The following is a 12,695-nucleotide window of genomic DNA, read 5'->3' as shown; positions in this document are numbered from 1 at the left end:
AGGAGTCCTCTTATGTAACCTCCCATAACCTGAGGAAAAACTTTCTGCTTTACTTAGACTTCTCATGGGTAAATGTGTCCACAGCCCCTTGGGAGTTCTTGACTCAGGACAGAGGTGGTGTCTCTATAGAAACTCCTCTTGGATCAGGATCAAGTCCAGAATAGTGACGGGTCTCTATGGACATTTGGAACCTTCAGTGCAACATGTTGTGTTTTCTCCTGTTATGTGATTCCTCTCTGAGTTCTAGAGGATTCCTTCCACTGATGTTTGTAAAACAATGAGGGACAGGGAGAATTCTTTTCAGGTTGTGGGTAGAAGCCCATGTGTTAATCCCGGTAGATCACACACTGAGATCTTTGTCACCTCTCCCTATGTGCATGTTGTTGTCACAATAGTTTCCCCACACACTGTGGTCAGGGACTCCCTCCTAGGGACTCTCTTCCCAGCACATGGTCACAAGACGCAGGAGCCCTGCCAGGTGAGGCTGTGTGTACCACTAACATCACAGCACAGGGGGCAAAACTGTTGGAAGGTCTTGTCAGACAGGAGTGACTGCTGAAGTTGCTCTGACAGAGACCAAGGGACAGAGATTATGTGTGAGTCACCCCTCAGTCACCTGGGCATTTAAAAGGGATGTGGGCTCCTTCAAACAAAATGCCTCTCAGGGAGATTGATTTAAACTCAGTGACAAAGTAATTGTGAGGCTGCAGGTGGAATCACTATGGACCTTTCCCAGATCTGTGCTTAGTGCAGAGAGAATATGGACGAAAAGGCTGGTTAAGGAATTGGATGCAACAACAACTGTAAAGGAAGGGCTTCTGTTCTTGCTTGAAAAGGAGTCTACAACATTTTTATAAAATCATCTTTCTGATTTTCGGTCATAAGTTTAATATGGTGTGGTTTTTTTTTTTTTATAAGCAGGAAAGTCGGGATCCCTGGGTGGCGCAGCGGTTTGGCGCCTGCCTTTGGACCAGGGCGCGATCCTGGAGACCCAGGATCGAATCCCACGTCGGGCTCCCGGTGCATGGAGCCTGCTTCTCCCTCTGCCTATGTCTCTGCCTCTCTCTCTCTCTCTCTGTGACTATCATAAATAATAAATAAAAAAAATTTATAAGCAGGAAAGTCTAAAGTGATGGCTAAGGAAACTCAAGGAGAGACTATGCCTACAAAGTTCAGAGCCATGTCAGCCATGGAGTCATCAAACACACACAGAGCTTCCAGGGCAGAGCAATCTGAGTTCAGACTTGTCTCTGGCTTGGACACAGCTGTAGTCCCTCTGCCTGGTACCCAGCATGTTCAGGACAGATTTATTGCTCATCCAGCCACCCATGACTACAAGAAGGAACTTCCAATACCAAGGCCAGCTGCACCCGAAGTTTATGTCAAAGGTCCCACATGTGAGTGGTGGAGACATAGAGATAGGGGAGACCATGTGGTCCAGAGCTGGGAAAGAAATTTTCTCCACAGAGGTCCAGCCTCTTTGGAGGTGTCAGGTGGGTGACTCAGGGTGTGACAGTCCAGTCCTTAGAGTACAGGGAGGGTGTGTTCCCCGTAACCATGGACTCTGAGAACTGTGAGAATAGTACTGACGCTGGGGTCCCAGAATCAATGTACTGATCAGCCTCAGGTGCTGACTGGAGCGAATGGATGGTCAGGGGATGATCTGCTCATAGGGACACAGATGCCATTGGGATTCCTGAGAATCAGCTTTGTCCCAGGATAACAGGTGTTCAGGGCACATCCTGGCTGCCCTGCTGACAGGATCCTACTTATAGAGGAAGTTGGTGTTTCCTGGTGACCGGGATTTTGCTTCCCAGAGATCGTGACCCTGAGGATGGTGGGTGAGCACAGGCTCACATACTCTGAATTCTGGAAGCACAGAGAAATCCAGAAACCGCAGAGTCAAAGATATTGTACAGGGAAGAGAGAGAAGAGGCCACTTTGCACCCTGTTCTACCTGGGACTTCTGATGGATGGTTCTCCATGGAGCTGATTCTAGAAATAAAATGCAGGTGTCTGAAAGATCGTATCCTGAAGGGGGATTTGGTTCTGGCAGTGAGGACTCACATGAGAGGAGATCTTGCAACAATCTAAAGTCCGGGTCTTGTTGGGTGATGTAAGTCTATCTGTTTATCTCATCTGTCCTTGATCCAGTGAATGCCATGAGAAGGACTTAGAGCAAAATCCTACTGATGGAGACTTTGTTATTTGACCCAGTAGATCTCCTCCGGGTATTATTTTATTGCCCAGGGTATGTGGAAATTACCTATGCAGTGACGGAGGAGCATGAGGAACAAGGTAGAGACAGCCCAACTCTGGATCCTGAGCCACACATCCAAGCCTGGCCTACCAACCCATTTTCTGTGCTTCCCTGATACTCACATTTTGGGGGGAGGTTTCTCATGCAAACTTTCCTCTTTCCTAAGGTTTTGCAAGTTCTTCCTTTGACTTTAGCCAGGGCTCCAGCTGAGCAAAAGAGAGTATAGGAGTCGGGGGTAGGGCTTCACCCAGGAGTGACACAGGAGCACCTGCAAAAGGCCCAGAGACAGACACTCCTGGGGGATGTACAAGGGAGCACCACTGCTCTCTGGTGGTTGCAAGAGACATGTGCACCTTGGGCTGAGCTGGAGCCCAGGGCTCCTGCCCCCCATTTCTCCATGTGCACTGATCTAGTTAGTCTCTTCAGATTAGCTTCTTTTACTGAGAAATATACATAGTAGTCTCCCCAATGTCTTCCTCTGCCCTGAAAATTTATATCTTTGAATTGTTGAATCACATTCCATGTATGGACATACTAGAATTTATTTACGCTATACACCATTTTCAGGACATATTTGTTGTTTTCTAGTCTTGGCAATCATCAACAAAACAGGGAGAAACATTTAGGTACATATATTGGGTGGACATAAGTAATTCATTTATAGAATTACCTAAGAGCATGAATTTTGTATTGTATCATTAAAATTTTGTTTAGCTCTGGGAGAAACTGCCCAGGTATGTTCCAAAGTGGCTGGGGAGGGGAGCTGCCTGGAGGCGGCTCCAACAGAGGAAGAGACTCCGTGTGGAGGGGGCTGCGCAGCTCCGAGAGCAGCTTGGAGGGGCTCAGGCGGCGGCTCTGCAGAGGGGGCTGCGCCACCCACAGCACGAATCCAACAGTGCAGGCCCGGGACCAAAGGGCGCTGGGGACACAGCCCAGGATCTGGCCTCCCCCTGGGACAGGCAGAGGCCAGGAGGGCCCAGGTCAGCAAGGATGATCCTGCCCCAAGCTGAGCAGATCAGCAGCCCTGCTCCCAGATCATCCAGGCCCCTGCAGATGGAGAGCTCCATAGTTACTGTGGGAGCTGACTCTAGGGCTGGAGAGCTGACCGCTGCCACTGATGTTGCTCCTCCTGGATAAACAACCCCCATTGAGCCCTGCACCAGGCAGGGGGCTGGGCAGCTCCCCCAAGGGCTAACACCTGAAAAACAGCAAACAGGCCCCGCCCCCAGAAGACCAGCTAGAAAAACAAGTTCCAGAGGAAGTCAAGGGACTTAAAGTTTACAGAATCAGAAGATACTCCGAGGTGTGTGTCATTTTTTTTTTGCTTTTTGATTTCTGTTTGCTTCCCCCCACCCTTTTCCCTTTTCTTTCTTTTTCTTTCTCTTTTTCTTCTCTTTTATTTTCTTCCTATTATCTTTTTTCTTTTTCTCTTTTCTTTCCTTCTTCTCTCCTCTCTTTTTCTCCTTTTCTCAATACAACTTGTTTTTGGCAACTCTGCACTGAGCAAAATGACTAGAAGGAAAACCTCACCTCAAAAGAAAGATTTAGAAACAGTTCTCTCTCCCACAGAGTTACAAAATCTGAATTACAATTCAATGTCAGAAAGCCAATTCAGAAGCACTATTATACACCTACTGGTCGCTCTAGAAAAAAAGCATAAAGGACTCAAGAGACTTCATGACTGCAGAATTTAGATCTAGTCAGGCAGAAATTAAAAATTGAATGAGATGCAATCCAAACTAGAAGTCTGAACGACGAGGGTTAACGAGTTGGAAGAACGAGTGAGTGACATAGAAGACAAGTTGATGGAAAAGAGGGAAACTGAGGAAAAAAGAGACAAACAATTAAAAGACCATGAAGATAGATTAAGGGAAATAAACGACAGCCTGAGGAAGAAAAACCTACATTTCATGGGGGTTCCGAGGGCGCCAAAAGGGCCAGAGGGCCAGAATATGTATTTGAACAACTCATACCTGAAAACTTTCCTAATCTGGGAAGGGAAACAGGCATTCAGATCCAGGAAATAGAGAGATCCTCCCCTAAAATCAATAAAAACCGTTCAACACCTGGACATTTAATAGTGAAGCTTGCAAATTCCAAAGATAAAGAGAAGATCCTTAAAGCAGCAGGAGACAAGAAATCCCTGACTTTTATGGGGAGGAGTATTAGGGTAACAGCAGACCTCTCCACAGAGACCTGGCAGGCAAGAAAGGGCTGGCAGGATATATTCAGGGTCCTAAATGAGAAGAACATGCAACCAAGAATACTTTATCCAGCAAAGCTATCATTCAAAATAGAAGGAGAGATAAAGAGCTTCCAAGACAGGCAGGGATGGAAAGAATATGTGACCTGAAAACCAGCTCTGCAACAAATTTTAAGATGGACTCTTAAAATTCCCCTTTAAGAAGAAGTCCAGTGGAACAATCCACAAAAGCAGGGACTGAATAGATATCATGATGACACTAAACTCATCACTTGAAATAGTAACTCTGAACATTAATGGGCTTAATGACCCCATCAAAAGGCGCAGGGAGGGTATTATGCTGAGTGAAGTAAGTCAATCGGAGAAGGACAAACATTGTAAGTTCTCATTCATTTGGAGAATATAAATAATAGTGAAATGGAATATAAGGGAAGGGAGAAGAAACGTGTGGGAAATATCAGAAAGGTAGACAGAACATAAAGACTCCTAACTCTGGGAAATGATCTAGGGGTGATGGAAGGGGAGGAGGGCAGGGGGTGGGGGTGAATGGGTGACAGGGCCTGAGAGGGCACTTGGGATGAGCACTGGGTGTTATTCTGTATGTTGGCAAATTGAACACCAATGAAAAATAAATTTATTATTTAAAAAAAGGAACAGAAGGTCCTGTGTTGTGTGTGTCTCAGCCTCTCCATAAGCAATGTCAAGATCGGATCTGCTCTTGTAGATCTGGTGATGACTGCAGGACGTCCTTCAGCTGCAACTCAGGAAACTTTGAAAAGTAAGGCTTGGTCATCTATAAACCTGTAATTACAGCACACACCTGGGGCCACAGACAGAGGAATTCATAGAGACAGAGGGAGCCCGTAGCCTCCCCACTAGGAGTGTGTACAGAGGCTCTGCTGACTGAGTAAGGGGCTGGGGTGAGAGACAGAGACAGAGAGAGACCAGGTTTTGGGTCCCCCACTGGAGTCCATGGGGCAGCATCCCTGATGTCTTTGTCCATGTGCTCCCTCTCCTGGTGATCGTGCTGACCGGAGCCTCACTCTAATCCTGGAGAAGCAGTGGAGCAGTGGGGACCATTGGAGACAGTTCCCAGGGAGGAGCCACAGCAGGGGACTCTGAGCCATTTGTTGTCATGAGGTGCAGCCTCAGGAAGGCTGGGTGTGACCTGGGTGTGGCCTGTGCTCCATCCACAAGGGGTCGGGACCCAGAGCACTGGAGGCAGGGGGCTCTGCTCTGGGTTCCTGTCCCCTCATCAGTCAGGGGGGACCCGGGCTGGGGCAGCAGGGGACTGGGGGTCTTCACCTGGGGTCCATGGGGTGCTGGCACCTAAAAGGCAGCTCCTGCATGTGTCTAGGTCCAGGGCCCACCTGATGTCAGCTCCAGGCCCCCACACCTCAGGGGGATCCTTCAGGGCCCCTCCATGACCGAAATCAAGGAGAGGAATTTGGGGTGGAAGCCTTGACCAGGATATATTCTCCTCCTCCCAGGGGATAAAGGGATGAGATAGAGCCCCCATCTCTGCCTCCCTGTGGCTGGGGTCCTGGGGATGTGCAGGTAGGTGCAGAGGTTGGGGTCCATCTCCACACCCACTTCATTGTGCCCACTGTCCCAGACACAGAAGCCTGACCTTGGACATTCAGCTCATGCTCCTCCTCCCCCTGGGGTGTGAAGGTCTGCAAACATCCCCCTAACACATGCCCACTCCCCTCAGCCTTGCCTGAACATTCCTGTGGGGACCGAGGGATGCTGCCTCCAGGACTCCTGTCTCCCTGCAGCACCCGGGGTGTGGGCTCTGGATCTGTCCCAGGCTCCTGTTTCCCCTGCCTGGCTACACCCACCCTGGGGCCTGCTCACCAGGACTGCACACCAGCCTTGGGCCAGGGGCACTGCTCCTGCTTCTCAAGGCCTGGGGCCCCCATTTCTGAGCTTGGAATTCAGTGTTTGTGCTCCTTCCCCAGATCTTCTACTCCTTCATGCACAGAGAAGCCTCTCCTTACTTGAGGCTCCCCTGCAGCGACATCAGTACCTCTGAAGGGCTTGTCATCATAGAGACCGTGGTTCACACAGTCCTCTTCCCCCTTCTCTCCCTGCCTTCCTCCTGCTGCAAAGGCCTGAGTGGCTCCTGGGAGCACATCTGCTTGCATCCCCACCTGCAGTGTTCCTGCCTCTGTTGCTCTGCCCTGACAACTTGGTATTTTCAGTCCTGCCCTGTCCTCTCTGCCCTCCCATCGAGGGAGCAGATCCCCAAATGAGGGGTTCTCACCAGGGAGGTGACCCAAATGTCACCAGGTGCTGGTGCTTCTGTGAAATCTCTGCCTTCCATCCTGATTTCAGGATCCTTATGCCCTGTTTTGATTTTCTCTTCTATGACTCTTTGTGCAGGTCATGGTTACTCCTCTCTTGAGATGAACTTGAAAGGCACTCCTCTGAGGAGTTCCCGAAATGCCCCACAGGTGGGATAGGCTCAGTCTTTTGCATGACTTTTATTTTGTAGACATTCCCACAGTCACAGGGATGATTATAGCTGGATGACTGTTCCCTCCATGTGGGAATCTCTCAGCCACAGACAGTGTATCCATGTTCCTTGCATCAGACCCCACATGCTGCTTCATACAGTCTTTCAGGTCACAGGTGAGTGCTGGTGACACAGCTCTGGATGTTCACCTCAGGATACTGAGGACCATAGAGGGACATGTAACTGGCAGGCAACACTGTGCATCTCCTGGGCCCTGCAGGGGGACCCTTCCAGCTGGGGGAGGCCCGGGACCTCAGGGATGGGCAGAGGCGGAGACCCTAGCAGCTGGGTTCCCTTAGGGCCTGCTAAAGTCTTCTGGGCAGGGTCCTGTGGGGTTCCCACAGCTGCTCCCTCCACCCATCCCTGTTTCCCACGCTGAGCAGAGCCTGTTCTCAGCCTTCTTGTCCTCAGGTCCTACCTCTGCTCCTGAATCACTAATTAAGTAGAGTCTGAGAGTCGGGCTGAAGGTGCAAAGTTGCATGAAAAGCACTTTCATTTCTCTGGGTCAGCAGTGAGATAAGACACTCCTGGGACAGGCCAGTCCCACTATGGTGGCAGGGTCTTCAGCAATATGGCCTAGATACCCGTCCTCCTCCTGTTCCTGTCTCTTTGATCAGGTAGGGAACAAATCTGACCTCTGGGGGAGCTTCCAAGATGTTATCAGGCCCTACGACTGAGAACCGTCTGGCAAAAATGCCCTAATCGTTCACACATGTCTATGTTTGTAGGTACCCTGTCCCAGCCTCTGCTACCCAGCCACCCCCTTCTCTGTGTCTCCAGGTACTACAGGCCAGACACACCTGCACCCTGAGCAGTGACATCAGTGTTGGCAGCTGTTCCTTTTAATGGCTCCCGCACAGGCACGGAGCCCTGCCTGGTATCTGCTGAGGTTCCCCTGTAATAGACACCAGGTCTCTGGATCCAAAGAAACCTCGGCCAATGCAGGGCTCCTGCTCATCACTGTACTGCTGCCTGACGACTAGTCTATCAGCGGGGTGGAGGACTAGGACTAATACTGGGATGTTCTGCTTTGGATGCCAAATGGAGAACATTTTTTAAGGAGGAGGAAACTGTCTTTTTCAAATGCTGTGTATACAGCTCATGGCATCATGATTTTTAGTTTCTCAGGTAGTGAGGATGTGAGACAATAACCCCTGGGCTTAGGCCTGGTGTCTGAGGCTTTTTATTGAGAAGCTTAAATTTTTTATAAACAAAAAAAAAACAAAGTGGCTGGGGCATTTGGCATTCCCCCCAGCAGTGAAGGAGATTTCCTGCTCCCCACATCCTGGGCACCATCTGATGTTGATGTGGTATTGAATTTTAGCCATGCTGATGGGAGTCTGGTGCTACCTCCCTGTTTCAGTGTGTATTCCTCCAGTGCCATATCATGTGGGAAATCTTTACACTGGTGCAATAGTTTTCTGTGTACATTTTTGGTAAGGGGTCTGTTCACATCTCTTTACATCTTTTCACATCTGTTCACCCACATCACCCAAATTCACTGATGCACGCTGAGCATTTTTCCCAGTAATGGTGCAACATCCCCCAAATCTCATCCCATAAAAGGGTTCATGGCCAAAGGCCCCAAATGCTCACTTTGGCTGATCCCCTTCACCTCAACTGCACAATGGAAACCTCAGGTGCTGAGCAAAGGATCCTGTCCAGCTCTGAGAATGGAATTGCCCAGGGCCTGTGTCCTCACACAACATCCCACATCCTAGTGCTCAGGCCTAAGACGCAGTGAGCCTTGGCCACTCCTGAGCACTGGAGCCTGGGAGGGAAGGGAGGGCTCTGCTCTGAGCCCTGGAGGTGCTGAAAGCATGCTGGGGAGGATGGCCCCCTGCTGAGATGGTCCAGGATCTGAGGGGAATAAAGTCAAAGAAAGGTTCATTGTCCTCATTTCAGGGGAAAAACACTTAGCAGCACAGACTCTGGTTTTATGACATTTGGAAAGCCAGGGGAACATGAGTCCTTACAACATTTTTGTTTTGCTATTTCTTTTTTTTTAATTTTTATTTATTTATGATAGTCACAGAGAGAGAGGAGAGAGAGAGAGACACACACACACACACACAGACAGAGGGAGAGGCAGGCTCCATGCACCGGGAGCCCGATGTGGGATTCGATCCCGGGTCTCCAGGATCGCGCCCTGGGCCAAAGGCAGGCGCCAAACCGCTGCACCACCCAGGGATCCCTGTTTTGCTATTTCTTAGGACATAGAAACACTGAAGAGATAATTGAGAATAGACATGATGAATCCAGTGTCACTTGTTAGTACACGTTATATATACAACTTATTTGACACATTTTAATTGTCATGGGAAGAATCTGAACAACGATTTTATTTGTTTTGAAAATGAGTCTCGGTATAGTAAATGAGGAACATAAGCCTTATATGTATACTTGAAGTTGTTCATTCCTCCCTGCTTCTCTGTAGTATTCTCATTATTTCTTCCTTAAATGTTTGAAGGAATTATCTAGAGAAGCCTTTGTCCCTGGAGTTATCTTTGTGTTGAGGATGTCAGCAGCCGATATGAACACATAATTTGGTGCAAGTGCTGGCCAGCATGAGTTAAATGAAGCAACTCCTCATTCCTTAAACATAATTTACAGTGCATAAATTATTTCCATGGCTCCGCTTTATCTGGCTGTAGTTTTCCTTTATGTTTAATATCATTGTTTATTTTTTATTTTTATTTTAATATTTTGTTTACGTATTTGACAGAGTGATCTCTGACCTCAGAGAGTTCACAGAATCAGGAGGAGAGGCAGGCTGAGGCAAGGGAGAAGCAGGCTCAAACCTGAGAACGGAGCTCGATGTGGGGCTCAATCCCAGAACACCAAGATCAAGATCTGAGCTAAAGACAGATGCTTGGGGATTCCTGGGTGGCTCAGTGGTTTAATGCCAGCCTTTGGCCCAGGACATGATCCTGGGCTTCCGGATCCCTGCATGGAGCCTTCTTCAGCCTCTGCCTGTGTCTCTGCATCTTTCTCTCTCTGTGTCTCTCTCATGAACAAATAAATAAAACCTTTTTAAAAAATGAAGACAGATGCTTAACCAACTGAGCCACACATGTGCCTCTAATATTATTGTTGATGTGAAAAAAACTAAAATATTAATTTTATTACAAATGAGATTGTTTTACTAATATTTAATAAATATAATGTATTTTAAAGCAAAATAAATAGAAACCATCCTAGTATAATGGCAAGTGTTGCAAAAATTATTTAGAAGAAACCATCAAACAGGTAATAATTACACTATCCTAGGTCTCTTGATATTTCCCTGAGAGCCAATGGTCATCAGGAACCATGATGCTCAAATCGTACAGTCTCCAGACCGAATTACACATTCACATCTACTGGTCACGTATGGTCCTTCGCTTCTTCATGTCAGAGCATGCACTGCTCCAAAGCAGGCTGTTGTGACCACAAATGGATTGCAATTTTGAATCTGTTTCTCAGTGTGGTTGGATCGTTAGTGGAATGTGGGAATGATTATGTTAGAGATGTTACTCTCTTTGCATTTAAGGGTATATTTTCAGAAATAATTTCATATTAATACAATAATAGATGCTTCGTAACACTAACTTCCATACAAATCTCTTGGAATGCTTGTTAAATACACATCTATGAACACTGACAGTGGTTTCAGATTTAGAGGTATAACATGGAGGATTACAGCTTTATCAAGCTCCACATGATGAAAATATTAATTTGGTCCTCATCATCAATTTAGTGAATAAAATGAGATCTACCAAGGCTCTATGTTTATTTTTTTAATTATTTATTTATTTATGATAGTCACACAGAGAGAGAGAGAGGCAGAGACACAGGCAGAGGGAGAAGCAGGCTCCATGCACCAGGAGCCCGACGCGGGATTCGATCCCAGGTCTCCAGGATCGCGCCCTGGGCCAAAGGCAGGCGCCAAACCGCTGCGCCACCCAGGGATCCCAAGGCTCTATGTTTAATAGACCATATTGAAACTGTAGATTGGGTCTCAGTACTGGTTTACGTAAAATGGAAGGGAAGCCCCACTCCTCAACATTTAGACAGAGAAGGAGGAAGAAAGCACAGTCTTGGAAGGTCACTTTGGAGAGATGGACACACCCTGGGAGATAAATTGGGTTATTGTCATGAACCACTGAACAGGAGAATGGGACCAGGGATCTTCACTTCCCATGGTGGTGTTGACCCTTTCACATCTCACTTTCTCTCCTTTTAAAGCTGAGCCTTTCTGAGCCATAAGGAGATTTTGGCTGCACTTCCCCATAGATCTAAATCACCGTGTCAGTGTAACTACCCATATACAAGGAACAGTAATAGTCAGCCTCGTCCTCAGGCTGGGCTCCTGTGATGGTGAGGGCGGCTTTGTTCCCAGAGATGGATCCAGGGAAGCGATTAGGGACCCCAGAGGGGCGGCTGCTTGTGCTGTAGATAATTGTGCGAGAAGCCCGGCCTTGGGTCTGCTGGTACCAGCCAGGGTAATTACTTGTAGAGACTGACCCAGAGCTGAGGCCACATATGAGTGTGACTGTCCCTCCTGGAGACACTGAGAGTGATGGCTTCTGGGTGACCACAGTCTGAGAATCTGCTCCTAAAATCAAAAGGAGAGAAAGGTGTTGATATGGGAAACAAGGGTCACATGAGTCCCTGTTTTATGTGCTCCCCACAGATGCAAAGTCTTTTCCCTGACCTGAGCCATACGCAAGGAGCCCAAGTAGAAGCACCGTCCAAGCCATGGTGGGCACCCTCACGGATTGCAGCTTCCTCAGTGTCCTGGGATGGAATGGGGTGTCCCTGGACCTTTTCATGTCTCCTGTCCTATGAGGTTAAGAAGGCACTTCATGCAAATCAGCTTCTTCTCTCTCTGCCCTAGAGTCACCAGCATGTCCCCTGGAAGGCTTTGAAATGAGCAGACTCTGGGACCTCACACGCATAAGTGACTGCAAGGTGACCTTAGACACTGGGTATCAGGAGGACATCTTTTAGAAAATGACCACCATACTGTCTCTAGTGACCTCTGTCCCAAGCTTCTTCTCTGCAAAGCCTGAGAGCTGAATGAGGAGATGGACGTGTTCCCACCCCCTGGCCTCATATCTACTTCACCTCAAATCTAACCCATCCCTGGAACATTTTCTTCCCTCCCCAGTGACATTCCCTCTTCTGTCTTGGAGGGTATTAGCGGTGCCTCTCCCAGCAGTGAGGACACTGGGAATCTCAGACCCCTGTGACAGAGTTAGGGGCAGTGGTCTCCTCTCAATCATGGACCCTGTTGCAGTACCACGGGGAGCTGAACAGGGATGTCTCTTTATCAGAAATGAGTAGGACATTGTGTGAACAAGTGATGCTTAGGGAGCATTTTGAATGACATTCCCCTTTGTGTTCTCCTGATAATTGATTGTATGATTGTCCTGTCCATCTATCATTCCATGGAAATAATGTCTGGACAGGTTACTCCATGACGTAGTAGAGGACAAATCATGAGGCCTGTGTGATTCAGAGCTGAGAGCTCTTGTGGCTCCAAGGCCTTAGGTGTAGAAAAGTCACCCAGGAGGACCCTGCTTGCTCTAGGGTTGCAGGGGCCAGTGATAGATGTTCCTGCTTCTTCCTCACTCAGACCCTGACTCCCAGGAGCAGCCCACTCGCTGCCGCTGCTGGCCTCAGACACCATGTCCCCCAGCCTGTATCAACCTTCCCAGCCCTCCTAGAAT

At 48.2% G+C, this 12,695-nt stretch overlaps 1 gene segment (V, D, J or C); it reads right to left on the bottom strand.

The window, feature by feature from the left end:
• Positions 1–11,258: 11,258 nt before the first annotated feature.
• Positions 11,259–12,655, bottom strand: LOC119877556. The segment is given in 2 exon segments: positions 11,259–11,578; positions 12,598–12,655. Coding segments are annotated over 2 exon segments (378 nt in total).
• Between the last annotated feature and the right edge of the window lie 40 nt (positions 12,656–12,695).

Source organism: Canis lupus, chromosome 26, assembly GCF_011100685.1.
Source record: "Canis lupus familiaris isolate Mischka breed German Shepherd chromosome 26, alternate assembly UU_Cfam_GSD_1.0, whole genome shotgun sequence".
In the NCBI taxonomy this organism is placed as follows: Eukaryota; Metazoa; Chordata; class Mammalia; order Carnivora; family Canidae; genus Canis; species Canis lupus.
Note: the sequence above shows the minus strand (reverse complement) of the source record. Positions and strands in the feature narration are given on the sequence as shown.